The sequence below is a fragment of the Cetorhinus maximus genome, chromosome 1, assembly GCF_964194155.1.
Source record: "Cetorhinus maximus chromosome 1, sCetMax3.hap1.1, whole genome shotgun sequence".
In the NCBI taxonomy this organism is placed as follows: domain Eukaryota; kingdom Metazoa; phylum Chordata; class Chondrichthyes; order Lamniformes; family Cetorhinidae; genus Cetorhinus; species Cetorhinus maximus.
This window is the reverse complement of record NC_135879.1, coordinates 65,276,343-65,304,252: the sequence shown is the minus strand read 5'-3', so window position 1 is coordinate 65,304,252 and position 27,910 is coordinate 65,276,343. Positions and strand designations below refer to the sequence as shown.

At 43.6% G+C, this 27,910-nt stretch overlaps 1 protein-coding gene across 1 annotated transcript in view; it reads right to left on the bottom strand.

Annotated features, from left to right (window-relative positions):
- Positions 1-18,755, bottom strand: part of mnd1 (meiotic nuclear divisions 1 homolog (S. cerevisiae)) — a 58,719-nt gene extending 39,964 nt beyond the window's left edge. Inside the window, exons 1-2 of the mRNA XM_078541597.1 lie at positions 18,644-18,755; positions 17,112-17,177 (exon numbers count right to left, since the gene is read on the bottom strand). Of these exons, the coding sequence (XP_078397723.1) occupies positions 17,112-17,177; positions 18,644-18,736 (159 nt within the window). The 5' untranslated portion in view covers positions 18,737-18,755. The remainder of the gene's footprint in view (positions 1-17,111; positions 17,178-18,643) is intronic.
- Between the last annotated feature and the right edge of the window lie 9,155 nt (positions 18,756-27,910).

The window sequence follows — 27,910 nt, the reverse complement described above, 5'->3', positions numbered from 1 at the left end:
AATCAAAGTGTGACAGGAAGGGGCAGGCAATATAAGCAGAAGAGTACAGCAGAAATTGGAACCAGAATGAGTAATAATGGTAAAAAGTCAAAGCTTAAGGCTCTTTATCTGAATGCATGCAGCATTTGTAACAATATAGATGAGCTGATGGCACAATAGAAATAAATGGATATGACTCGATAGTTATTATAGAGTCGTGGTTGCAGGGCGAGCAAGACTGGGAGCTCAATATTCAAGGGTATTTGACGTTCTGGAAAAATAGGCAAAAAAGAAAAAGGAGGTTGGGCAGCTTTGTTAATAAAGGAAGGTATCAGTGGTGAGTAGTGGTATAGGTGAAATAGGTTGTGATGTGGAATCAATTTGGGTGGAAATAAGGAATAGCGAGGGGAAGAAGTCACGTGTGGGAGTTGTCTATAGACCCTGTAGGGCAAAGTATAACTCTGGAAATAAAGGAGGAATGTAAGAAGGGCTCTACAATTGCCATGGATGATTTTAACCTGCATATTGACTGGACAAATCAGATTGGCAGGGGTAACATGGAAGACGAATTTGTAGAGCGCATCAGGGATTGTTTCTTAGAGCAATACATTGCAAAACTTACCAGGGAACAGGCTATTTTAGATCTAGTAATGTGCCATGAGGTAGGTTTAATAAGAGATCTCATAGTTAAGGATCCTCTAAGGGGTAGCGATCACAACATGGTAGAGTTTGAAATTTGGGAAGAGTATCCTGCAGTCAGCATCACGGTGAAGCAGTCTGGGAAGAGCATCCTGCAGTCAACATCGCGGTGAAGCAGTCACTTCAAAAAGTGACGTCAGCACAAAGGTGAGAGCTGATTGGTAAGTGCTTTTCTCCAGTTTAAAATAGATTAAGCTAAGGAAAGGTAAGGGTTCTAGTTTTTATTTAGAGTGCATAAATAATTTAACTTTTTTTTTACTGTATTTAAATTAAAGGGTTTGTTTTCAACTAGAGGCATAGCAGAGCAGCTCAGTCCTTTGTTATGTACCGCCTGCAACATGTGGAAAGTCCTAGACACTCCTTGCATTCTGATCGACCACGTGTGCAGGAAGTGCCACCAACTGCAGCTTCGGAGCTCGAGCAGCAACTGGAGGCACTGAGGTGCATCCGCGAGGCTGAGAGTTTCGTGGAAAGCATGTTTTTAGACGTGGTCTCCCCACAGCTTACAGAAGTGCAGACAGAGGGTGAATGGGTGACCACCAGTCAGAAGAAAGATGTCAGGGAGGTGGTCAGGATTTCCCCAGGGTGCATCTCGCACGAGAACCATTTTCCCGTGTTGGAAAACGGTGAGAGTGACGGTTCCTCTGGGGAGTGCAGCTGTGCTCATGACACCGTGAGTGGCTCAGCTGCACAGGGCGGGAGGAAAAAGAGGGCAAGAGCAAAAGTGGTAGGAGACTCGACAGTAAGGGGAACAGACAAGCGTTTCTGCGGCTGTAGACGTGACTCCAGGATGGTATGTTGCCTCCCTGATGCCAGGGTCAAGGATGTCACTAAACGGCTGCAAGGCATTCTAAAGGGGAAACAGATAGAGATCATGGTACATATTGGTACCAACGCCATAGGTAGAAAGAGGGCTGAAGTCCTGCAAGCAGAATTTAGGGAGCGAGGAAACAGATTAAAAAACAGGACCACAAAGGTAGTAATCTCTGGATTACTTCCAGTGCCACGCTCTAGTGGGTACAGAAATAGGTTAGTCCAGGTGAATGCATGGCTGGAGAGATGGTGCAGGAGAGGGGGCTTTAGATTTCTGGGACATTTGGACCGTTTCTGGGGGCAGTGGGACCTGTACAAGGCGGACGGATTGCACCTGAACCGGAATGGGACCAACATCCTTGCGAACAGGTTTGCTAGTGCTACTGGGGAGGGTTTAAACTAACTTGGCAAGGGAATGGGATCCGGAGCGGAGCTTTAGCAGGAGGAGACGCACAGCCAAAATCAGAAGAGAGAGCAAGTGAGTCTGGAAGGCATAGAAATGATAGGCCAGTTAAGGCACATGGGAGTTTGGCAAGATTGGATGTTACTTATTTTAATGCAAGGAGTCTGACAAATAAGGCAGATGAATTGAGGGCACAAATTAACACATGGAAGTATGATGTCATTGCTGTCACAGAGACATGGTTGAAAGGGGGGCAAGATTGGCAGCTCAATATTCCAGGATATAGGGTCTTCAGGCAAGACAGGGAAGGAGGTAAAAGGGGAGGGGATATCGCAATATTGATCAAGGAATCAATTACAGCAATAAGGTGGGGATGACATCTTAGAAGGCTCCTCAAATGAAGCCATATGGGTAGAACTGAAAAACAGAAAAGGAGCAATCACATTGCTGGGAGTGTACTACAGGCTCCCAAACCAGGGAGAAACAGAAGAGCAGATATGTAGGCAAATTTCAGAGAAGTGTAAAAATAATAGGGTTGTAACAGTGGGGGATTTCAACTTCCCCAACATTAACTGGGTTAGTCATGGTGTGATAGGTTTAGAGGGAGCAGAATTCTTAAAATGCATCCTGGAGAGCTTTTTAAGCCAGTACATAGAAGGTCCTACAAGAGGGGGGCTGTCCTGGACTTAATTTTAGGGAATGAAGCCGGACAAGTGGTAGAGGTATCAGTGGGGGAGCATTTTGCAGATAGTGATCATAACTCTCATTAGATTCAAGGCTGTTATGGAAAAGGACAAGGATGGGCTAGAAATCAGGGTTCTAAATTGGGGGAAGGGCGATTTTAATAAAATCAGATATGATTTGGCCAGAGTGGACTGGGAGCAGCTACTTTTAGGTAAATCTGCCTAAGAGCAGTGAGGCTCATTCAAGAAGGAAATAAGGAGAGTACAGGGCCAACATATTCCAGTAAAGATAAAGGGTGGGACCAACAAATCCAGGGAACCCTGGATGTTGAGGGATATACAGGATTGCGAAAAAGGGAGACTTATGGCAGATACTGAGGGCTCAAAACAGCAGAAGCCCTAGTGGAGTATAGAATGTGTAGGGGGGAACTTAAAAAGGAAATTAGGACAGCAAAAAGGGGCACGAAAAAACACTGGCAGATAAAATAAAGGAAAATCCAAAGTTATTTTACAAGTACATTAATAGTAAGAGGATAACTAGGGAAAGAGTAGGGCCCATTAAGGACCATAGTGGTAATTTGTGTGTGGAGCCGGAAGACGTAGGTAGGGTTCTAAATGAATACTTCGTGTCGGTGTTCACAAGTGAGAGGGACGACATGGGTATGGAAATCAGGCAGGAGGACTGTGATATAATTAAAGAAATTAGCATAGAAAGGGGGGAGGTTCTAAGTAGTCTGGCAGGCTTAAAAGTAGATACATCTCCAGGCCCGGATGAAATGTATCCCAAGCTGTTGAGTGAGGCAAGGGAGGAGATAGCAGGGACACTGGCAATAATTTTCAATGCCTCTCTGGCCACAGGAGAGGTGCCAGAGGACTGGAGGACAGCCAATGTGGTACCATTATTCAAGAAGGCAGGGATAAACCAGGGAACTACAGGCCAGTCAGTCTAACCTCAGTGGTGGGGAAACTATTGGAAGCAATTCTGAGGGACAGAATTAATCTACACTTGGAGAGGCAGGGATTAATCAAGGACAGTCAGCGTGGTTGCGTTAAGGGAGGTAAAATCTGATCAACTTGATTGAATTTTTCGATGAGGTGACCAGGTGTGTAGATAAGGGCAATGCATTTGAAGAAGTCTACTTGGACTTTAGCAAGGCTTTTGATAAGGTCCCGCATGGGAGGCAGATAACAAAGGTAAGAGCCCATGGAGTCCAAGGCAATTTGGATCCAGAACTGGCTGAGTGGCAGGAAGCAGAGGGTGATGGTCGAAGGGTGTTTTTGTGGCTGGATGCCTGTGTCCAGTGGGGTTCCACAGGGATCGGTGTTGGATCCTTTGCTGTTTGTGGTGCATATAAACGATTTAGACTTGAAGGTAGGAGGGTTGATCAGTAAGTTCGCGGATGTTACGAAAATTGGTAGGGTGGTGAATAGTGAGGATAGCCTTAGATTACAGGAGGATAAAGGTGGGCTGAACAGTGGCAAATGGAATTTAATCTGGATAAGTGTGAGGTGATGCCCTTGGGCAGGACAAACAAGGCACGGGTATACACGATGAGTGGTAGGACCCTGGGAAGTACCAAAGATCAGAGGGACCTGGGTGTTCATGTCCACCGGTCCCTTAAGGTCGTGGGACAGGTAGATAAGATGGTTAAGAAAGCATATGGGATACTTGCCTTTATTAGCCGAGGCACAGAATATAAGAGCAGGGAGGTTATGCTTGAACTGTATAAAACACTGGCTAGGCCACAGCTAGAGTATTGCATGCAGTTCTGGAATCCACGTTATAGGAAGGATGTGATTACACGAGAGAGAGTGCAGAGGAGATTTACCAGGATGTTGCCTGGGCTGGAGAGTTTTAGTTATGAGGAGAAATTGGATAGACTGGGGTTATTTTCCTTGGAGCAGAGGAGATTGAGGGGGGACATGATTGAGGCGTATAAAATTATGAGGGGCATAGATAGGGTAGACAGGAAGGAACTTTTCCCCTTGGGGGTGGGAGGGAGGTGGGGGAATCAATAACCAGGGGACATAGATTTAAGGTAAGGGGCAGGAGGTTTAGAGGGGATGTGAGGAAGAATTTTTTCACCCAGGGGGTGGTGGGAATCTGGAACTCACTGCCTGAAAGGGTGGTAGAGGCAGAAACCCTCATAACATTTAAGAAGTATTTGGATGTGCACTTGCGATGCCATGGCAGACAAGGCTATGGGCCTGGTGCTGGAAAATGGGATTAGAATAGTTAGGTACTTGTTTGACTGGTGCAGAACTGATGAGCCGAAGGGCCTTTTCCTGTGCTGTAGACCTCTATGAGTCTATGACTATATTGAGGGCGAGCAATTTGAATCTCAAACCAGTGTCCTCAACATAAATAAGGGTAATTACAGAGGTATGAAGAAAGAGTTGTCTAAAGCGAGCTGGGGAAATACACTAAGGGGAAGATTAATGGCAGATATTTAAGCAGATATTTCATAACGCTTAGCAAAAATTTATCCCAGTCAAAAAGAAAAACTCGATGAGAAGGATGAACCCTTGGTTAACAAAGGCGGTCAAGGAGAGTATCCAATCAAAAACTAAGGCATACAAAGCGGCAAAAACTAGTGGTAGACCAAAGGATTGGGAATTTTTTAGGAACCAGCAGCAGGCGACTAAAAAGCTAATAAAGAGGGAGGAATCTGATTATGAAAGTAAATTAGCAAGAAATATGAAAACAAACAGCAGGAGCTTCTACGGGTATATAAAAAGAAAGAGGGTAGCTAAAGTGAGCGTGGGACCCTTAGAGGATGCGACTAGAGAATTGATAACAGGGAACATGGAAGTGGCAGATAATTTAAACCAATATCTTGCATCACCGTTCATGGTGGAGGACACTATAAACATTCCAAAGGCATCAGATAAGCAAGGAGCTAATGGGAGGAAAGATCTTGTAACAGTCCCTATCACAAGGGACAAAGTATTTATCAAACTAATGGGACTAAAGGCAGACAAGTCTTGGCCTGCATCCAAGGGTTTTAAAGGAAGTGGCTGCAGAGATAGTGGAGGCATTGGTCGAAATATTCCAGAACACACTGGATTCCTTGAAGGTCCCAGCGGATTTGCAAACCGCTAATGTGATGCCCCTGTTCAAGAAGGGAGAGGGACAAAAAGCAGGAATCTTTAGGCCAGTCAACCTAACATCTGTCGTTGGGAAAATGCTAGAGTTCACTATTAAGGAAGAAATAGCAGGACATTTAGAAAAGCTTAACGCAATCAAACAGAGTCAACATGGTTTTGTGAAAAGAATTCATGTTTGACAAATTTGCTGGAGTTCTTTGAGGATATAACAAGCACAGTTGATAAAGGGAAACCGGTAGATATAGTATATTTGGATTTCCTGAAGGCATTCGATAAGGTGCCACATAAAAGGCTATTGCACAAGATAAGAGCTCACATTATTGGGGGTAATGTATTAGCATGGATTGAGGATTGCTTAACACACAGAAGACAGAGTCGGGATTTATGGGTCTTTTTCAGGTTGGAAAGGCGTAACTAGTGGAGCGCCACAAGGATCAGTCCTAGGGCCTCAATTATTTACTATCTATATTAATGATTTGAAGGAGGGGGCAAAGTATAATGTATCCAAATTTTCCGACAATATAAAAATAGGTGGGAAAGCATGTTGTGATGAGGACATAAGGAATCTGCAAGGGGATACAGACAGGTTGAGTGAATGGGCAAAAACTTGGCAGATGGAGTTTAATGTAGGAAAGTGTACGGTCATGCACTTTGGTAAGAAAAATCAAAAGGCAGACTGTTATTTAAATGAAGAGAGATTCCAAAAAAGTGCAGCATAGAGGGATCTGGGTGTTCTTGTGCATGAAACACAAAGTTAGCATGCAGGTGCAGCAAGTAATTAAGGCAGCAAATGGAATTTTGGCCTTTATTGCTAGGGGGTTGGAGTTTAAAAATAGGGAAGTCTTGTTACAACTGTACAGGGTGTCGGTGAGGCCGCACCTGCAGTACTACTGAGTACAGTTTGGTCCCCGTATTTAAGGAAAGATATACTGGCATTGGAGGCAGTTCAAAAGAGATTCACGAGGCTGATTCCAGGGATGAAGGGGTTGACTTATCAAGAACGGCTAAACATATTAGGCCTTTATTCATTAGAGTTTAGAAGAATGGGGGGTGATCTTACTGAAACGTACAAGATTCTGAGGGAGCTTGACAGGGTAGATGTTGAGAAGATGTTTCCACTAGGGGGAATCTCAAACTTGTTACAGAATAAGGGGACACCCATTTAAAACTGAAATGCAAAGGAATTTCTTCTCTCAGAGGGTAGTGAATGTCTGGAATTCTTACCTCAGAGTTGTGAAGGCTAGATCATTGAAAGTATTTAAATAGATGGTAGATCGATTTTTGAAATATTGGGGAGTTGAGGGGTATGAGGAGCTGGCACAAAAGGGGAGTTGAGGCCTGGGGCAGATCAGCCATGATCTTATTGAATGGTGGTGCAGGCTTTAGGGGCTGAATGGCCTACCCCTGCTCTTATTTCTCATGTACTCTGTCTAGGTCCCTCATGATTTTGAGGAGCTCTCTCAAATCTCTTCTCAATGTTCTCTCCTTTAGGGACAACACCAGCTTCTCCAACCTATCCGAGTAACTAAAGTCGCTCATCTCATGCAACCGTTCTCATAACTCTCTACTGCAACCTCTCTTAAACCCTTCGTGTCCTTAAGTGCAGTGCCCAAAACTGGACTTAATTCGCCAGTTGAGCTAAATTAGTGTTCAGATTCATCATAACTTCTTCATTTTTGTAATCTATGTCTCCAACTATAAAGTCCAGGATCCCACATCTAATCACTTTATCTTTTCTTGTTACATTCAATGATTTGCGCAAATATGCCCCAGTGGCAGAATTTTGCCCTTGGCAGGGGTAGTCAGGAAGCCGACCCTGATTTTACACAGGCAGGCTAACTGTGGCCCGACCAGCCAGGAACGTGAGCGGCAGCACTGAGCCGGGGGGGGGGGCGGGGGGGGGTGAGGCCGGCCTAGCGCTAACTTCACGCACATGCGCGGAAGTGTGCTTCAATCTCCCTGAGGCATGGAGCTGTCACATGAGCAGGGACATGTTTTTAATTCATGTGTAAAATTTTTCTTTTATTTTTATTTGCTTTAGGAAACCTCATCACTCCTGTGGATGAGGTTTCCTAAAAAATGCAAAGGCAAATGCAAAAGTTGAATGGGCAGTGAAAAATTCAGCACAATTGTTAACTTAATGGCCTTAATAGGCCTTTTAATTGTCGGCAGGTGTGCTGCCGGCTCCGGCGCACGTCCGCCGACCTAACTATTGCAAGTGCACACGTTGAAGTTAACGCGCTTTATTTCCCGCTTGGGTGTGTCGGGCTCACGCCTGCATGCTGAGCGAAAGATCCTGCCCAAGGTCTCTCTGCTCCTGTACAACCTTTAGAATTGCAATTTTTAGTTATATTGCCTCTCCTTGTTTATCAAAATCATCACTTTAAACTTCTCTGCATTAAATTTCATCTGCCACACATCCCACTCACTCCACCAGCCTATGTCCATGTCCTCTTGAAGTCTATCACTATCCTCCTCATAGGTCACAATACTTCAAAATTTTGTGTCACCTGAAAATTTTGAAATTGTACATCTAAGTCAAAGTCATTAATATATAAATATATAGTCAAGAAAAACAGTGGTCAGAGTATTAGCCCCTAGGGAGCCCCACTATTTACCTTCCTCTCGTCCGAGAAACTACTGTTCACCACGGTTTCCTGTCCCTCAGCCAACTTGGTATCCCCATTGCCACTGTCCCTTTTATTCTATTGACTTCAACTATGCTGGCAAGCTTGCATGAATTCTGTAGTACAGTGTTCAGGGTGTCCTTATACACAAATCACAAAACGTTAGCATGCAAGAACAGCAAGTAATTAGGATGGCAAATGGAATATTGGCCTTTATTGCTACAAGTATACAGGGCATTGGTAACATCGCACCTCGAGTACTATATACAGTCTTGGTCTCCTTATTAAAGGAAGGATATACTTGCGTTGGAAGCAACTCAGACCAGGTTCACCAGGTTGATTCCCTGGGATGAAGGGGCTACCTTATGAGAAAAGGTTGAGCAAGTTGGGCCTATATTCATTGGAGTTTAGAAGGATAAGAGGTGATCTTATTGAAACATAAGATTCAGAGAGAGCAGATGCTGACAGGATGTTTCCCCTCATGGGGGAGTCTAGAACTAGGGGACAGTTTCAAAATAAGGGGTCTCCCAGTTAAGGCAGAGATGAGGAGGAATTTCTTCTCTCAGAGGGTCACAAACCTTAGGAATTCTACAAAGGAGACAAGGGTCATGGTGGACAGTGGAGAGAGTGGAGGTTAAGGCAACAATCAGATGAGCCATGATCTTATTGAATGGTGGAGCATGCGAGGGGCTATTTGGCCTACTCCTGCTCCTACTTCTTACGTCCTAAGCCTATTATGTAGCACTTTATCAAATGCCTTTTCGAAGTCCATATAGACTACATCAACTCTGTTACCTTATCAAAACATTCAAACAAGTTGGTTAAACATGATTTGCCTTTAACAAATCTGTGCTGGGTGAAAATGGGAACAAGTCGGCTGGTAGCAACTTTAGTGAAGTGATCAGTAATGGGAGGGCATTCCTGCTGAACTGTGAAGTTTCTGGCCAAGGTGACCCCACTTCAAACAGGCAGGTAATTCATTCACATGCATTTTGAAGTAGGAACATTGTGCACACCACCTTCCAACATCTGGGTGTGCAAAACAAAGGAATCCCCCTAGAAATAGGTTACCAGGCTTGCTAGGGAATCAACTGTGCTAATAGCAAATTCAAAAGCACAGATAAGTAACTTCAACTCTTAATCTTTTGGTCACTATTTGACCATTTCAATTTTTAAGAATAAAAACTGCTGGAATCTAAGTTTGTGAGAATATAAACCAATTGACATGGGTACGGGAAAGAAGATATGTCAGGGCGAACAGACAATGTTTGCAGAGTGGGGACATGTTCCAAGATAGCACAAATCTTATCTGTCAGCCCTGGCACACGACTGTGACACAATGTTGGTGGGAAACAGTCTTCAAAGAGTCCGGATCATTAGACAGCCAGTTGTGGTACTGGAGGGACACCTGCAGCTACCATGCAGCAAAGACTTGGTAAATCCAGCAACAATAATAGTAAGCTGTGACGTGAAAAATGATGGAATACTCAATTATGGAGTGGCACAGAGAGTCACCCTGTTTGCACCTACCTCAAGCAGTAGAACCTTCACTTTAGCAGCAATTAGATAGATCACTTACTGACAGCCTGAGCCTGTACATAGAATTTTTTCCCCCTTGTTTTCACCCATCACATTTTTGTTCTCTCCTCCTTCAGCCTTGGCTATGACTTTGATTAATGTGTTGAGGTGCCTTACAAGCCTTTTAGAATTTTTGTCCCGTGTTATGATTCTCCACTTCATTTGGCTCCTTTCCTTTAAAGTTCACTTGCAAGTAATTTACTACATCACTCCTAATGTGCTCTCTACCTAACTAAATCTGCACCTAAGAATATTCAGTAAAAATAGCACAAATATAGCATACATTCCTTAGCTACAGATTGCCACCACAAGGGAAAAGAGACTTGGATTCTGCCATGAGTCACAGGAATTTAAATTCTAAAGTATCCCTATCCATACAAAAGAACACGCAGACAATTTCAGGTCTAATTTGCTACTGATAATTATAGACTCAATGTGAGTAGACTCTTTAATCAGCTGCAAAATTTGGCCTGAAATGAAACCAAAGACATTAGATTATGCACTAATGGGTTTTAATGTCTGATTTCCCATTAGATTGAAATGATTGCCTGAAATATCTTGAACCAGAAAGGAAAAACTCTAGTTCTGGGCTTATTTCTCAGTAATTTCATTTTCTTTTTGTACTGTTCAAAGGGATGTTCAAGTAAGTACATGCACTGTTTAAAATAACTTGATGGAAGTTCACTGTAGAATTTTGACTGACTTTTTATAAAAAAAACTTCAAGCATCTGCACATGTGCTGTTTAACACTGAAATCAGAAAGTTGCTATCCATGTTGCCCTGCTCCTCTAGATGCTTCGCTTTAAGTATTTGGCAAAGAAACTTAGCATTATAATATACTGAAGGGCACTAGGCATAACAGGAAAAGTTAAGGCTTGCCCATTCAAATTATTGGCTATCCCTCGCCAGCGAGGATGATTGTCTTCCATGAGTCCAAAGATGGCTGATGAGGCCAAACCAAGATCTGCAGACTTCATTGCAAGTGGGACATTTCTTGCCATGGGGGAATAAACAATAAATGTGCGGTGATAAATGGTTTTTTTTCAGATTGGAGGAAGGTTTGTAGTGGAGTTCCACTGAGGTCAGTGTTGGGACCCTTGCTCTTCCTGATATATATTAATGACCTAGGCTGCAGTGTGTAGGGGATGATTTCAAAATTTGCAGATGATACAATGGTTGGAAATGTTGTCAACTGTGATGAGGGATAGTCTTGAACTTCAAAAGGACATAGAATTGTTGGTGGATTGGGCAGACAAGTGGCAGATGAAGTTCAATGCAGAGAAGTGTGAAGTGATCCATTTTGGCAGGGAGAATATGGTGAGACAGTATAAAATAAAGGGAGACATTCTAAAGGAGATGCAGGAACAGAGGACCCTAGACGTATACGTACATAGGTCAATGAAGTTGGCAGGACATGTTGACAGAGCAGTTAATAAAGCATATAGCATCGTAGGCTTTATTAAGAGGGGCATTGAGTACAAGGGTAAGGTGGTCACATTGAACTTGTATAAGGCACTAGTTAGGCCTCATCAAGAGTACTGCATCCAGTCTGGGCGCCATACTTGAGGAAGGACATGAAGGCATTAGAGGGAGTACAGAGGAGATTCACAAGAATGATTCCAGAGATAAAGAACTGTAGCTATGAGGATAGATTGGAGAGGCTGGGACTCTTTTCCTTAGAGAAAAGAAGGCCGAGAGGGGACTTGATAGAGGTATTCAAGATCCTGAGGGATATGGACAGGGTAAATAGTGAGAAACTGTTCCCACTCAAGGGAAAATCAAGAACTAGAGGGCACAGATTCAAAATAATTGGCAAAAGGAGTAAATGTTATGCAAGGAAAAAATTTTTCATCCAAAGGGTGGTTGGAGTCTGGAATGAACTTTCTGAAAGGATGATGTAGGCAGGTTCGATCGATGTATTCAAAAGGGAATTGGGATTGCTACCTGGAAAGAAATAATGTGCAAGGTTACGGGAATAAGGCAGGGCAGTGGGATTAGGGGGAGTGCTCTTTCAGACAATCAGTGTAGGCTCGATGGGCCGAATGGCCTTCTTCTGCAGTCAAAATTCTGTGATTTGATGTCTGGTCATGTATTATCAGTTTGTGTCATGGCACGTTCTTTTCGCTACTTTCACGTTTCCTCTTCGTTTTGTCATCGTTGGGTCTCAAAATGCTGGGCTCCTTCCCACAGACTCTGCCACCATCCAGTTCAGTCCAAGGTGGTGGTGTCCCAGGAGTTCACTTCAATGTTGCATTTCTTCATGTTGGCTTTCAGCACATCCTTGAAGCGCTTCTGTCCTCCTCTGGTGCATCCTGACTGAGCTGGGAGAACACCAGCTTTAGAAACCTGGTATCTGACATCTAAACTATATGATCAACCTAACAAAGCTGATGGTGGATGATCATAGCATTGGTGGTTGTGCTGCCTGTTTGTGAAAGACGACTGATGTTGGTGCGTCTGTCCTCCCACTTAATATGTAAGATCTTCTGCAGGCAGTGTTGATCGTCTGACTCTAGTGCTTTGGAGATGTCTCCTGTACATTGTCCATGTTTTAGTCGTGTGCTTTTAGGGAAAGATCTTGTCTGCATGGTAAACCATGAGCTTGGTTTCAATTTTGATGCTGTGACTGTCAAAAACTTGCTTCATTAGATGGCCAAAGGCTACACCAGCAGATTTCAGGCAATGCTAGATTTCTTTGTCAATGTCAGCTTTCTGTGAAGGATAACTTCCAAGGTACTGGAAGGGTTCCACAGTTTCCAAACACTCATCACGAATCCTAATCAATGGGGCTGGGGCATGTGCATTTGGAGCTTGCCGACAGGGGACTTTGGCCGTCTTAATGTTGAGTGCAAGTCCCATCTTCTTGTATGCCTCAGTAAAAATGTCGCCGAATCTCTGGAGATCAGTCTCCAACACAGTGCAGTAAGCAACATCATCAGCATATTGCAGCACAATGACTGAGGTCTGGGTAATCTTAGTTTTTGATTGAAGTCATCGGAGTTGAAATAGTTTACTGTCCATCAATAGATAAGCTGCACTCCAGCAAGGAGCTTGTCTCTAGTCAGTAGGAGCATAACAGCAAGGAAAATCAAAAAAGAAACAGTTGGAGCGATGACACAACCTTGTTTGACTCCTGTCTTAACCTCAAAGGGTCAGTAATGGATCCATTGTTAAGAATCACCGCTCACATAGCATCATGGAGAAGGCAAATAGTGGTAATGAATTCTGGAGGGCATCCATACTTCAGCAGAATCTTTCAGAGTGCCTCACAATTTAGAGTCGAAGGCCTTTGTCAAGTCAAAGAAAGCTATGTAGAGAGGTTGATGTTGTTCATGACATTTTTCTTGTAGTTGGTGAACTGTAAAAAATCACATCAGCTGTGCCTCTTGATGGCCTAAACCCACAGATACGCAGAATAGCTCTTCAGCAAGTGTAATAAGTCGATTTGGAAGTTGAACCTTGTAATGATCTTTCCTGCAATGGAAAGCAGGAAATGCCTCTGCAATTTCCACAGTTGGATTTGTCCCCTTTCTTGAAGGCTGTCACACTTGTGGCGTCCAAGATCATTTGGGACTTCCTCTTCATTCCAGACCTGTAAGATAAGGGCATGGAGCTGTAATGTTGGTTCTGCTCCTTGTGCTTAAAGATTTCAGTGGGGATTCCAACAGCGCCTGCTGCTTTGTTGTTCTTCATGTGTGTGGTGGCTTTCAACACCTCCATAGGCACTGGTGAAGTTCTGAGCTCGTCTCTAAGTCGGTGTTGTGGGATGGAGTTGAAAACATTCTAACCAACAATTGATTCTTGATTGAAAAGGTCTTCCAAAAACGTTCTCTCCAATGGGCACTGACAACTTCCCTTTCCACGATCAGATCCCCCCCTGCCCTTAGGCCTAAGAGGAGCTGGTCTTTCAGTACTTGGGCCATAATTAGTCTTTATGGCAGTGAAGAAGCCATGGATATCATTCATGTCAGTGAGATGTTATTTCCTTTGCCTTGTCTGCCCATATGTTCTTCTTGTTGCACCTTTGTACCTCGGCCTTTACATGTCAGTGAGCCAGTTTCTTTTGCTTTGAGTTCAGGTCATTCTGCCAGGCACAGAAAGTCTTGCGCTTAGGATCAGTTCGTCGATATTCTGATCATTTTCATCAAACCAATCCTGACAGAAAATCCAAATGCCTCTTTGCAGGCATTGATAATATTGGACTTAAGGACATCGCAAGCACTGTGGACAGTCTTCTTCTGTTCTTGATTGAAGTTGGTAAATTGTTCCCCCAAGGCATTGTTGGAATTGGTCTCTTTTCATTGGGTCCACCAGAGCTTTACGGTTGATCTATCGTGGACATCTTTTCTGCTGCACCCATCGTTTGGGAGCCAGTTTGATGGACATAATTGAACGAATAAGTCGGTGATCGATCCAGCAGTTATCAGCCTGTCATTGCTCTCATCGTGTGGACATCTTTATGATTTCAGGGACAGACAATGATGTAATCGATCAGGTGCCAATGCTTGGACCATAGGTGTTGCCATGATATTTTGTACTTGTTCTTATGGTGGAACAGGGTATTGGTGATGATAAGCCCATGTTCTGCACATTTGGTAAGGAGAAGAATGCAGCTGTAGTTGACATTTCCAGTTCCTTCCTTGACAATAGTTCCATTCCAGAGACTGGAATCTCTTCCAACTCTGGCATCGAAATCTTTGAGAAGAATAAGCTATCCTCTTTCGGAACTCCAGAGAGAACTTGGTCAAGTTTGGCATAGAAATCTTCTCTAGTTTCATCATCAGCGTCCAGAGTTGGGGAATACGCACTGATCACATTGGCAAATTGGCGCCTTGCCGGTTTGAGATGCAGAGTCATGAGGCGATTTCTTCCAAGAGGGAGCCCATGAAGCTGGTTCAGTAGTTCATTCTTGATGGCAAATCCAACTCTGTGAACTGTGCGTTCTTCTGATTTCCCTTTCCAGAAGGGAGTATACCCGCCTCGGAGTTCCCTGAGCTGCCCCTCTCCAGATCACACTCAGGGCGGCAATGTTGATATCATATTGCCGGAGTTCTCGGTGACAAACACCGTGCAACACTTTGGGTGTTCGCTGTATGTGTGTCCATGGGGGTCCTGATGATCCAGGTGGCAAACTTTATTACTTTTGTCTTTTGTGTGTTTCTAATGCAGAAGGTGATCCCTCTGGACATGGCTATCCAGTCAGGAAAGGTGAGGCAGTCTATGTTTAGGGCACCTTTTCTAACCCCCTCCCCAATAAGGAGTTAGCAGAATAGATCTAAGGAGGGCTGCTCAGTCGCAGTTACAAGTGTTGAAAGGCATCCCTGCCTTGTCCAAGTGCTGGACGACCATTTTGTAACTGCCACCTCTGTGCCAGATCATGACTAGAAGCTTCCAGACCACAGAACCTTGCTCCTGTCGCCATTTGCTGGTCGTTGAAAGAGTTGGATGATGTCCTCGGAAAGAAAGACAATGGTGCATGACATCTTTTAGCGTGGAGAAACTGTTGCACAGCAGCTTCCGCGTGTCTTGACAGAACGAAACCTTGATCCAATGGCAAGGAAACCAAGGCGATCGGAGGTTTAATTTTGCTGCAGGCTTAGTCCACTGGAACAGTCATTGAGGTATTCCAGATGATACATCTTCCTCCAGCTGTTCTGCCATTGAGGACTTGTTTGCCACAGCACCATCCACTGAGTATTTCCAGGGTTCCCAACAAGCCTTCATGGTAACCAAAGTGGCCCACGACTTAAGGAGTCCCACCGTACTTCACCCTGGTTTGATCGGTCCTTTCTAACTCATTGCCCAGGTTCCATGGCGAGAATGAGGGGGTGGGCTTTGTGGATTTTTAACAGTGTGATGAATCTTAATTACTTCCAAACAACCTCTCAGGCACTGAAAATCAACTTTTAGAAATATGGAGTCTCATTGCTTCAGATTTTAATTATCGTTAGAAATTTTTAAAAGTTTTTGTTTTACTTTTCCTTTCTGCCTTTTATCTCCATCTTTCTTGCATGATTTGACATTGAATTAACTATCCTAACATTCACTTCCTAATTTTGTCTTAGTAATGATTCTTCAATCTGATTGCTTAAAGAGACACACCATTGCTTGCCCTGTTCACACAGGTCCTAGATCCCCTGTAGAGGGCACTGTGCTGTTATTACTCTCTGATTGCCATAAGCTTCAGTCCAAAAACCCACAATACACCTGTGGACAAGTTTAAGTCTTATGAACGGCTAACGTGCATGATCCCACTGCTCTTGAAATATGGTTGTTGTCTTTACTGCTATGCCACCCCTAAGGTTGAGTCTCTCTGCTTGGTAGGCTACACAAGTTAGACAGATTTTTGATCTACAAGGGTCATCGGGGACAGACAGGAAAATGGCCATAATCAGATCTGCCATGATTTTATTAAAATGGCAGAGCAGGCTCTAAGGGCCGAATGGCCTACTCCTGCTCCTATTTCTTATGTTCTTATGAGTGATGCCAGTATCCTAACATGCACTAAATCCCATTGACCCATCATCCCTGGGCTTGCTGGCCTACATTGGAAGCAAGTCCAACAATACTTCAATTTTAAAATTCTCATGCCCACTTTCAAATCCCTGCATTACCTCGCCCCTCCCAATCTATGCAACCACTTCCAACTCCACAACCCTCTGAGATCTCTGCTTCCCTCCAATTTCAGCACCTTGGACATCCCTGGTTTTAATTACTATTGGTAGCAGTGTCTTCTGCTGCTTGAGCTCTAAAGCTCTGGAATTCTCTCCCTGTTTCACTCTCCACCTTTAATGTCTCCTAAAACCTGCCTTTTCAATCAATTTTTGGTCACATTTCCTAATATCTCCTTTTGTGGTTCACTGTCAAATTTTATTTTATAACACTCTTTTTGAAGCGCCTTGGGGTTTTTTACTATTTTAAAGGTACAACATAAATGCACACCGTTGTTGATGGGGAATATCCATGAGCAGCAGACCCAATGACTTCATTCAGGTTTGAGTGTCACTCCAAAAGTAAGTAAAAGTATGCATCTTGATTGTTCCCATTTGTCTACTTACTCCCAACAGTCAATTATTCTGAAGAAAGAATTGGTTAAGTGCAAAACAAACATTTAATTACAAGCTTCTGTTACTTCACATGCAATGTAGTGCTGATCAATCTGTGAAACAAACAATACTGATGAAGTACTTCAGCTTTACAGCAGGAATTTTCAATACTCACTGTTTCAAAAAATATTTCCATCATACGAGTTCGCTTCTCGTCAATGCTCAGTCCTTTCTTTTTAGACTAAGAATTCAAGGATCAACATAGAAAGGTTACTGTAAGCTTACCTGATTGTGTTACAATATTCAAAGCATTTCAGTCAATTATTGTGCAGTTTCTGCCATTTTGTTTAATTAAAAAATTGCAAAGTAGGTCCAGTACTCTGCCAAGATCATCATTTTCAATGTAAGTGGGCTCAGTGGAAGAAATGTATATTACAAAAAGGATTAGGCAATGAATGAATGCTAGGGAATTTTAGCTCACCATCTTGGTGATTAAGATTTTAATCACAAATGCCATGGTACATTCATTTGCACAAAGGACAGTTTTATTTATTCTATGACCATTTCCTGAATTTATCGATATTTTACAATATAACTTAATCTCATTTTTTCTATTTTTGTGGCTTCTCTTTAGTGCTACTTAGTCTTTATTCTAAGATCCAGAACATGTAGAAAGCAAATTTATATTTCTACAATTAAGAATGCACCAGATTGGGGAAGGAAGTCTGCAACATTTCAGACTGGTCCAATGCATAGAAATTGTCTCTCTGGCTGTGTGTTCTTAATAACATTGGATTATGTGTAGATTAAAAGTACAACTAATGAGGCATCATGAACAACAATGGTCTCATGAAATTTATTCAACGGCCTTAGAAAATCAGCAAGAAATTTCCTTATGAGCATTTCCCACAAGATTTTGCCTCCCAAGGAATTAGCAATACAAGGTATTGGAGAGAAGGTGCACGAGCTTGCACCACCTAATGGATAAAATGGGCAATAGTGGAGTCCAGTGAGCTTTCCTCATCCTTCTTTCCAGAGTCACCGAACGCACAGAAGAGATTAATAGCCCATTGCGCAGCACATGAGACTCGCAGCTGAGTTTTGAAAAGTTCGAGGCCACTACAGGCGGCATTGGAGAAATCAGATTCAGAGGTGACAAAAACGTGGATAAGGTTTTCGAGTGGCAGTGGGCGCAAGGTACAGAAAGAGAGGCAGGGCATGCTGTAGACATGGAAAGGGGAAGGGCACGCTGGAAGTAATAGTGTAAGAGGAAGAAAAGCAACTGCTGCAGACAGTTATCAATTTAATCAAGGAAATACATGGTCATAGGCTGGGTAATGGAGAAGAAGCATCTGGTAATCAACTGTGTAAAGTACATCAGGAAGGGCGCGGGAAAAAAAGAGGCGATAGAAGAGGCAGGAAAGATTGTGACTGGGGTTAAGACTGGAGCCTGCAACTTGACAGGTTAGTGGAGGAGGGAGGCGAGATGGGGGCGGACGATTTTACATTTACTATTTTAATGCGCTGGGATAGGCGGAGCCAGAGAGGAGAAAATGCATGAGGCAGGTAACAGCGTCAGGTCATTGGGGACTTGGAGAGACCAGTGATGAAGATAGAAGGAAAAGTTTAAACACAGGGAGGGGCTTCAGAGAGATGTACACGGAGCAGGGAGAGGAGCAGGCTCCAGGCCAGGGGCTTCACACTCACCATGCTGTCGGACAGCCCGGACTCTCCGCCGTATCCAAGGCGACCAACCGCAAAGCTCGAATCTTGGCGCCTTCCGGCCACCCAGCATCCCATGCGAATCTGCTGAAGAAAGACTTCCGGGGGAAAGAAAGGACGCCTGCTGGCTTTCCTGTTGCTGAGCAACAGGTCTCCGCACTGCCGACTGGAGACAGCGGCCTCTGTGGCAGCTGGAGAATGGAAAGGGACCTCAGCAGCTAGAACCTGCTGGTTTCGATAATGTGCACTTCTTAAATGATGTTTTCATTCTCGTGGAAAGTGAGTGTCGCTGGCAAGCCTAACATTTATTACCCATCCCTAATTGCCCTTGAGAAGGTGGTGAGCTGCCGCTTTGAACGGCTGCAGTCCACGTGCTGTTAGGAAGGGAGCTCCAGGATTTTGAACCAGCGACATTGGAGGAAACGGCGATATGTTTCTAAGTCAGGATGGTGAGTGGCTTGGAGGGGAACTTCCAGGTGGTGGTGGTGTTCCTATGTCTCTGCTCCCTTGTCACAGGTTTGGAAGGTGTTGTTGAAGGAGCCTTGGCACAGTGCATCTTGTAGATGGTACACACTGTGCCGCTGGTGAATAGAATGAATGTTTAAGGTGATGGAACAGCTGCCAATCAAGCGGGCTGCTTTGTCCTGGGCGATGTTGAGCTCCTTGAGTGTTATTGGAATTGCACTCATCCACGCAAGTGGAGAGTATTCCAGCATAATGATCAATAGTATAAAAACTAAAAATACTGGGGGAAAAAATCAGCTAGTCTGGCAGCATCTGTGGAGAGAGAAACAATTAACATTGAGTCCGTATGACTTCAGAGCTGAAGAGAGGTAGAAATGTGATGAATTTTATATTGTTGAAGAGAGAGGGTGGAGCAGGTGGAACAAAATAGGTTAGGAATAGGTTGGAGATATTTGACAAAGATGTCATGAACACAAGACAAAAGAAGTGGGAATGATAATGTTAAAGACTAAAGCAGTTGCTAATAGTAGCATAATGGTAAGGTAACAGAATGTGTTAATAGCAGAACAAGGCTCAGCACACTCAGAAACCAGAACATAAGAACAATGTGCAGACAGGCTCTGTTGGGGGAGGGGGTTGTGGGGAAAAAAAATCAAAATGGAGGACAGAGTTCATGGTCTAAGTTGTTAAACTCAATGTTAAGTCTAAAAGGCTGTAAAGTACCGAATCAAAAGATGAGGTGCTGTTCCTCCAGTTTTCGTTGGGCTTCACTGGAGCATTGTAGCAGGCCAAGGACAGAAACGCGGGCACGAGAGCAAAATGGTGAATTGAAATGGTGAGCGACAAGAAGGTTGGATCATGCTTGCGGACTGAGCGAAGGTGTTCCGCAAAGCGGTCACCCAGTCTGTGTTTAGTCTACCCGATATAGAGGAGACTGCTTTGGGAGAAGCAAATACAGTTGACCAAATTGAACCAAGTGCAAGGGAATCATTGCTTCACGTGGAAGGAGTGTTTGGGGCTTTGGACAGTGAGGAGAGAGGAGGTAAATGGGCAGGTGTTACACCTCCTGTGATTACATGGGAAGGTGCTGTGGGAAGAGGATGAGATGTCAGGTGTGTAGAGGAGTTGTCATGGGGGGAACAGTCCCTATGGAATGTTGACAGGGGAGGTGAGGAGAAGATGTGTATGGAATCATGCTGGAGTTGGCGGAAATGGCAGAGGATGATCTGTTGAATGCAGAGGCTGGTGGGATGAAAAGTGAGGACAAGGGGAACCCTATCATGGCTCTGGGAGGGAGGGGAAAGGATGAGGGCAGAGGTGCGGGAGATGGGGAGGACACGGTTGAGGGTTCTATCAACCACAGTGGGTGGGAAATCTCAGTTAAGGAAGACATGTCAGAAGCACTGTTTTAGAAGGTAGCATCATCAGAACAGATGTGATGGAAGTGGAGAAACTGGGAGAATGGGATCGAGTCCTTACAGAAAGCAGGGTGTGAGGAGGTGTAGTCGAGGTAGCTGTGGGAATCGATGGGCTTGTAATGTATATTGGTAGACAGTCTATCACCAGAAATGCAGAGCGAGAGAAGGGAAAGGAAGTGTCGGAGATGCACATGTGAAGGTGAGAGAGGGTGGAAATTGGAAACAAAATTGATAAACTTTTCCAGGACCAGATGAGACCATGAAACTGCACCGATACAGTCATCAGTATACCAGAAAAAGAGTTGTGGGAAGGAACCTGAGAAGGACTGGAACAAGGAATGTTCCACATATCCCACAAAAAAGACAGGCATAACTGGGCCCATGTGGGTACCCATAGCCACACCTTTTATTTGGAGGAAGTGAGACAAGTTAAAGGAGAAATTGATCAGTGAGGGAACAAGTTCAGCCAGGAGGGTGGCAGCGGAGGGGGATTGTTTGGGCCCCTGTTCAAGGAAGAAGCGGAGAACCCTCAGACCATCCTTGGTGGGGGGGGGGGTGTGGGAATCAGTGGTATATGCTTTTAATGCAAGAAATCCGGTGAATAAGACAGGTGATCTGAAGGCAGAGGTAGACTCTTGGAAGTATGATATTATAGCTGTTACTGAGAATTGGTTTAAAGGGCAGGAATGACAGCTAAACATTCCTGGTTACAGGGTTTGAAATGGAATAGAGAGGGGGTTAAAAAGGAGACAGGGGTCACAATGGGGTCACAATACTGGTTAAAGAAACGATGGGCCACAACTTCCGATGGAGTGGTAATTGAGTTGGATTGCCACTCTGCTTGAAAGTTCTTACCTTGTAATCCAGGCAATCCTATCTCACCTGACCTTCCGACTCAGGCCAGGCAAGACCTGGATAGTGCAGTGCGTCCCTGGGGCCTAGAGTCGCAGGCAAGGAAGCTATGCCCCCATTTTTATGGCACAGCTGCTGTAAACCAGTTTGAAAGGTCCAAACAGGTTTAAAAGTCCTTGACAAGGCTGGGAGAAGGTAACTATATAAGGTAAGTGAGCAGGATCATTGGGAGTGGGGTGGGGGTGCAGGGGCTTTGCCGGGTTGTGTCGAGCCTTTGGGGATGGGTGCGAGGATGTATTGGGGGGGGGGGGTGGTGTCGAGCCTTTGGGGACGGGTGCGAGGGTGTATTGGGGGGGGGCGGGGGGTCAGTGCAGGGGTGTTGTCTCGAGTCAGGCCTGGGGGCGGGGGGCGATGTCAGCTTGGGTTGGGCCTTCGTGGTGGGTGTCGGTTCGGACCTTGGATGTTGGGGGAGGGGGGGGGGGACACCGGGCAGTGGAGGTGTCAAGACCTGCTTTGGAGGTGGAGGGGAGATGCAGGGGAGGTCGACAGTCAGGCCTGGCTGGGAGACGGTGGGTCGGGGAAGTCCCGTGGGCTGTGGGGAGCCCCGTGGGTGTGGGGGCTGGGGGGAGTCCACTGGGGGGGGAGTGGAGTAGTTGGAGACATTGGGGGGCGGAGTCCTGTGGATTGGCCGTGTCCCATGGGGGGTTAAACTGAGCAACAAAAAAGGGTCAATCACCCTGCTGCGAATATACTGTGGACTCTCAAACAAACAAATAAAACAGTCAGAGAAGATAGAAGAACAAATATATAGGCAAATTGTTGAGAACTGCAGAAACAATAGGACATTAATTATAGTGGATTTCAACTACCATAATATTAACTGGGATAAAAATCAGTATAAAAGGTGTAGAGGCCTCTGAATTCAGGAGAACCTTTTTAGGCTGTACGTACTCAACCCAACAAGAGAAGGGTAGTCCTTGATTTAGCTGTAGGAAATGAGGCTGGGCAGATGGAAGGAGTATCAGTGGGACAGCATTTTGGTGCTAGTGATCATAACTAAGCATAGAAATGGAAAAGGACAAAGATAGACCAATACTAAAAGTTTTAATTTGGGGAAAGGTCAGTTTTTCTAAGCTGAGATGTGATTTGGAAATAGCGACTTGAAACAGCTACTTGAAGGTAAAATAATGTGAGAGCAGTGTGTTATTCAAGGAGGAGAAAGGGAGAGTTCAGAACAAATACATTCCTGAAAGAAAAAGGGTTGAACTCCCAAATCTAGAGCCTCTGGATGTCAAAGACGTACAGAGTAGGATAAGGTGAAAAAAGGGAAGCTTAGTCAGAAACCAAGAGGTCAATACCACAGAAAGCCTATAAGCGTATAGAAAATCCAGGGGTAAAATTAAAAATGGAATTAAGAAAGCAAGAAGAGAGCATGAAAAAATATTGCCATTAAAATCCAAGGAAAATCAAAGGGCAAGAGGATAAGTAAGGAAAGAGTAAAGCCAGTTAGAAACAAAAAAGATAATTTGTGTAGAGGCAGATGACATATGCATGTTTTTAATGAATACTTTGCGTCTCTCTTCACAAAAGAGGGAGATGAGACATTGTAGTTAAAAAGGAGTTTGAAATATTGCATGGTTTAAATATAGTGAGAAATATTAAGGGGTTTAGCATCTTTAGAAGTAATAAGTTGCCAGGACGGGATGAAATGTATCCCAGACTGATAAGAGAGAAGGAAATAGCAGAGACTCTCATCATTATTTTTTAATTGTCTCTGGTTACAGGAGTGGTTCCAGAGGACTGGAGGCAACTAACATTGTAGTGTTGTTTAGAAAGGAAGGTAGGGATACACCGACTAATTACAGGCCAGTCAGCCTTAACTCAGTGGTGGACAAACTATTAAAAAAAATTCTAAGAGACGTTATAAATTGTCATTTAAAAATGCATGGATTAATCAAGGGTAGCCAGCCTGGGTTTGTTAAAGAGAGGTTATATCTGACTAATTTGATTGACCCTCCTTATTATCTCCTCAAAAAATTCAGTGAGGGTAGTCTAGCTAGGTTTTTGACAAGGTCCCACTTGACAGACTGGTTAGAAATGTAAGAGCCCATGGAATCGAAGGAAAAAGTTGGATCCAAAACTGGCTTGGTGGCAGGAAGCAAATGATTATAGCTGACAGGTGTTATTGTGACTGGAAGACTGTTTCCAGTGCGTTTTACAGAGTTCAGTACTGGGTCCCTTGCCTTTCATGGTATACATCAATGATTAAATGTAGAGGCATGATTAAGAAGTTTGCAGATGTTACACAAACTGGTAGCGTGGTTGAGTGAGGAAGAAAGCTAGAGACTGCAGGATGAAATCATTGGACTGATCAGGTGGGCAGAAAAGTGGCAAATGAAATTCAATACAGGGAAGTGTGAGGTAATGCATTTGAGGGGGCAAACAAGGCAAGGAAATACAAATAAATAAGAAACTAAGAAATGTAGAGGAACATGTTACAGATCCCGCAAGGTAATAGGACAGGCAGATGGGATCATTTTCTTTATTAGCAGAGGAATATAAGAGCAGAGAGGTTATGCTAGAAGAACACTCATTGGACCATAGCTAGAGTACAGAACACAGTTCTGGTCAAGGAATTGCAATAAGAATGTGGTTATGTTTGAGAGGAAAGAGAGAAGGATGTTGCCAGGAATGGAGAATTTTAGCTATGAGGAAAAATTAGAAAGGCTGAGATTGTTTGGAGTGGAGGCAGCTGAGGAAAGATTTACTTGAGGTGTATAAAATTAAATGGGGCCCAAATCAGTGGCTACATATTTCCCTTAGCAGAGAGGTCAGTAACCAAGGAGCATAGGTGTAAAGTAATTGGCATAAGGATTATAGGGGAGTTGAGAAATTCTTTCAACCGGAGAGTGGTGATTTTCTGGAACTCACTACCTGAAAGTCTGGTAGAGGCAGAAACCCTTGTAGCATATAGAAATACTTGGATATGAAGTGCTGTAACCTACCAAAAGCAGGATTAGGGTTGATAGCTTTTTTAGCTGGCACAGACATGATGGGCCGAAGAGCTGACATTGCATCCTTCATCGCTGTGCGAAAGTGGAAATATATTTTTCTTTCCACCTTCTTGTCTATTTCCTTACTTCCTCTGATGGTTGTATCCAGTTCACTGCTCCTGGAATTGGGGAGGGCCACATCACAGCCAGTGGAGTTAAGGTTGAAGCTTTCCCCATCCCTGTTTTCTTATTTCTCTGCAGCTACTTGTTGGAGCCCTCCATTTGTGTGTTCTTGCTTGATACATTTTATTATTCAAACTGCCTCAGCAAGTTGGTTTGGCAGTCCATATGTTGTGTGCAGCTTCGAGCTAATGGAATTTTAATGTGCATACAAGAAAAAAAATTTTCTCCCCCCCCCCTCCCCTTCACCCTACTGTATAGTAATTCAAAGGTCACACGTCATAAATGGGAGGGCACAAGATTTCAGTTTAATGTGATAGATTTCTGCCAAAATAGAGAAGTTAGTAGAGCTAATTACATCAGCATTTTGCTGCCCATCTTCAGCTAGTTTTCCAAGCAACCTGTGGTGTACATGACAGATGCAGTAGTGAGCCCAACTGTCCTTCTCACACCACACACTGTATATGGTAGTCAGCTCTAGGGCTTCACAATTGCCACTCCTGTATCTGCTGCTAAATTGTGGAAAAGAGGCCCCAGGTAGCATGCGCATTGGTTTTTTAACCTGATGGAGGAGTCCTTCGCGGTCTTCAGTATTCACTGTTCTATCAGAGGCCATCATAATCAAACTCAAACCTGTTCTCAATTTACATCTACGCAGTTTAAATTTCTATGAAGTCATTTTTCTCTCCCTACAGGATTCGCCTCGGAATGCTCAATTTTTAAAAAAAATCCATCTTAACGTGGATCATTTAAAATAAATGGGGCTTAAAAGGTTCAGATTATGAAAACCTGACGGAAGTATATAGTACAAAGGCCTCCTATTAAAGTCTTGACAGATACAGAAATATACTTACACTATAGTGCATTTTAAGACAATATACAAAAGATTGCAAATTGGAAAGCAAATGGCATCAACAGTGAAGCTTTGTTTCCATTTATATTAGCAAAAATAATTATTAAACAAAAACCTGAGCTAGCCATCTCTGAACTGCCACTTCCATGCAACAGGACAAAGGAATGCTGAATTTTGCAACAAATTTCAGATTCAATCTCAGACTCATTCTAAGATGTCATTCATGCTCAACCAAACTAACAGCAAGGGTTTGGAAATACACTTCCTGTTAACCAATAAGAATACAACAAACATCACACCAAGGCCAAAAAACAAGGTTTGCAGTCAAGATGAAATGATAGCCTAAGCTGAAATTCTGACAGCCCACTGGATTCAACATACTCTTTCAAATACTAATGGGAGATTCAGAGAATACAAAAATAAAAACTAGATTTTAGACAATTAGCCCTCTTCAGGGAATATGTTTGAGCAGCTTTAGAAAAGATTTAGCATAGCAGTGGTGATATTTTATCACGGAAAATACAACTGTCTTGTTTAAACACAATAGGGAAACTTTATCTGACCAAATACTGCATAGTGAAAAGTAGAAGCAGATTGCAGGTAAACAACAATTGCAAGCAGCTTAATTCAACCACATTAAATATGGTGGCTCTACAAGGGAGCACTTAGTTATATTTGATGGAATCAAATTGCACCTTACATTAAAAGTTAAAGCAAATCACTCCCTCAGGCATTAATATGCCTAGAAAAAAAAGTGTAGAGATTTAATTTTACTTGTGCCTCACCAGAGCGGGCCAAATATTCTGTGCCATTATTTTTTTAATACTATCAATTCTCAAGTGTGCCTAGTAACAACAACTGGTACTTATAAAGCATCTTTAATGTAATGAAACATCCCAAAGCACTTCACAGGAATATTACAAAACAAAAGTATGACACTGAGCCACATAAGAGATGAGGTCAGATGACCAAAATTTTGGTCAAAGAGGTAGGTCTGAAGAAGTGTTTTAAATGAGGAAAGCAAGGTAAAGAGGCAGAGAAGTGTAGGGAGGGAATGCCAGAGCTTGGGGCCTAAGTAACTGAACGCACAGCTACCAATGGTTGTGCAATTATATTTGGGAATGCACAAGAGGCCAGAATTAAAGGAGCGCAGATATCTCGTGGAAGTTACAGAGAAAGGGAGCGGTGATGTCAGGTGGGATTGGAAAACAAGGATGAGAATTTTAAAATCAAGTTGTTGCTTGACCGGGAGTCAATTTATGTCAGAGAGCACAGGGGAGATAGGAAACAGGACTTGCTGCCAGTTAGGGCATGGGCAGCAGGGCTTTGGGTGACCTCAAGTCTACAGCCAGTAGAATGTGAGAGAGCAGCCAGGAGTGCATTGGAGTAGTCCACTCTAGAGGTAACAAAGGCATGGATGAAAGTTTCAGTGGCAGATGAGCTGAGACAGGAGCGAAGTCGAGCAATGTTGTCCAGGTGGAAATAGGCGGAAAGGGGTTTGGATGAAAAATGAAAGGTTATTGACCTGAAATGTTGAGTCTTCCTCTCTCCACAGATTTTTCCAGCATTTTTCATGTTTGAAAACCTCCCACGATTATGTCGGAGGTGGGGAGGGACTGATGTAAAAAACTTGCCCGCTCGCAGCAGGATGTCAATTAAACTCATTAATGAGCCAATTGGCACCATTTATCCCTGAGCCATCTAGAATTTAGTGGTGTCTCAGTGATTAAATGGGAGTTGCATGGCTTTCCTGTCTCACCCGTATACTGCTGGCAAACCTGACTTGGAGGGGGAGGGGTGGGGAAAAAATTCTTCGTTGTCAGGCGTTCTGTGCGTGACTGAGGGACCCAGCTTTGGGAAAGGGCTGGGCCACTGAAAGCTGCTCTCTCTAACCTTTCCTCCAACTCCCCCTCACTCACCTCAGTCAAGGGTCTCTGGTGAAGTCCTTGGAGTATTAACAGGTGGCCACCACTTGGCAGGTGGGATTTCTACTGTCAGAGTCCTAAATCCCAGGGAAGGCCCAGTGGTTCTCCAACCGGTGGGCAAAATCCTCGTTGGGAACATTAAATCCAGCTTTATGTTTCAAAAGGACTTCCTTGGCTGTGAAGTACTTTGGAATGTCCTGTAGGTGAAAGGTGCTATGTGAATGTCAGTTATTTTCTTTAATAGGATGGTTTTGATCTGTCAGAGGAAAAATAAGTTTATCAAGAAACTAAACCATAACCGAACTCCTTAATCTGATTTAAGCAGTGTATATTCTTCTCAATTTAGACGGAATCTCAAGGTTTTTTCTTAAAATGTGTCCAACATTTACTCATTGCACATTTGAAAATGTAAGGCAATGTTGCACTTATTCTACAGAATTAGTCCACGTTTGCCTCAATAAATTAAACAGGAAAGAACAGGATCCAAAAAGTTTTAGCACGCAGGGTCTATTTCTTAAGCTGAAGGATAAGAACACAAAAGAAAGTCAAACTTGATTGTTGTTTTT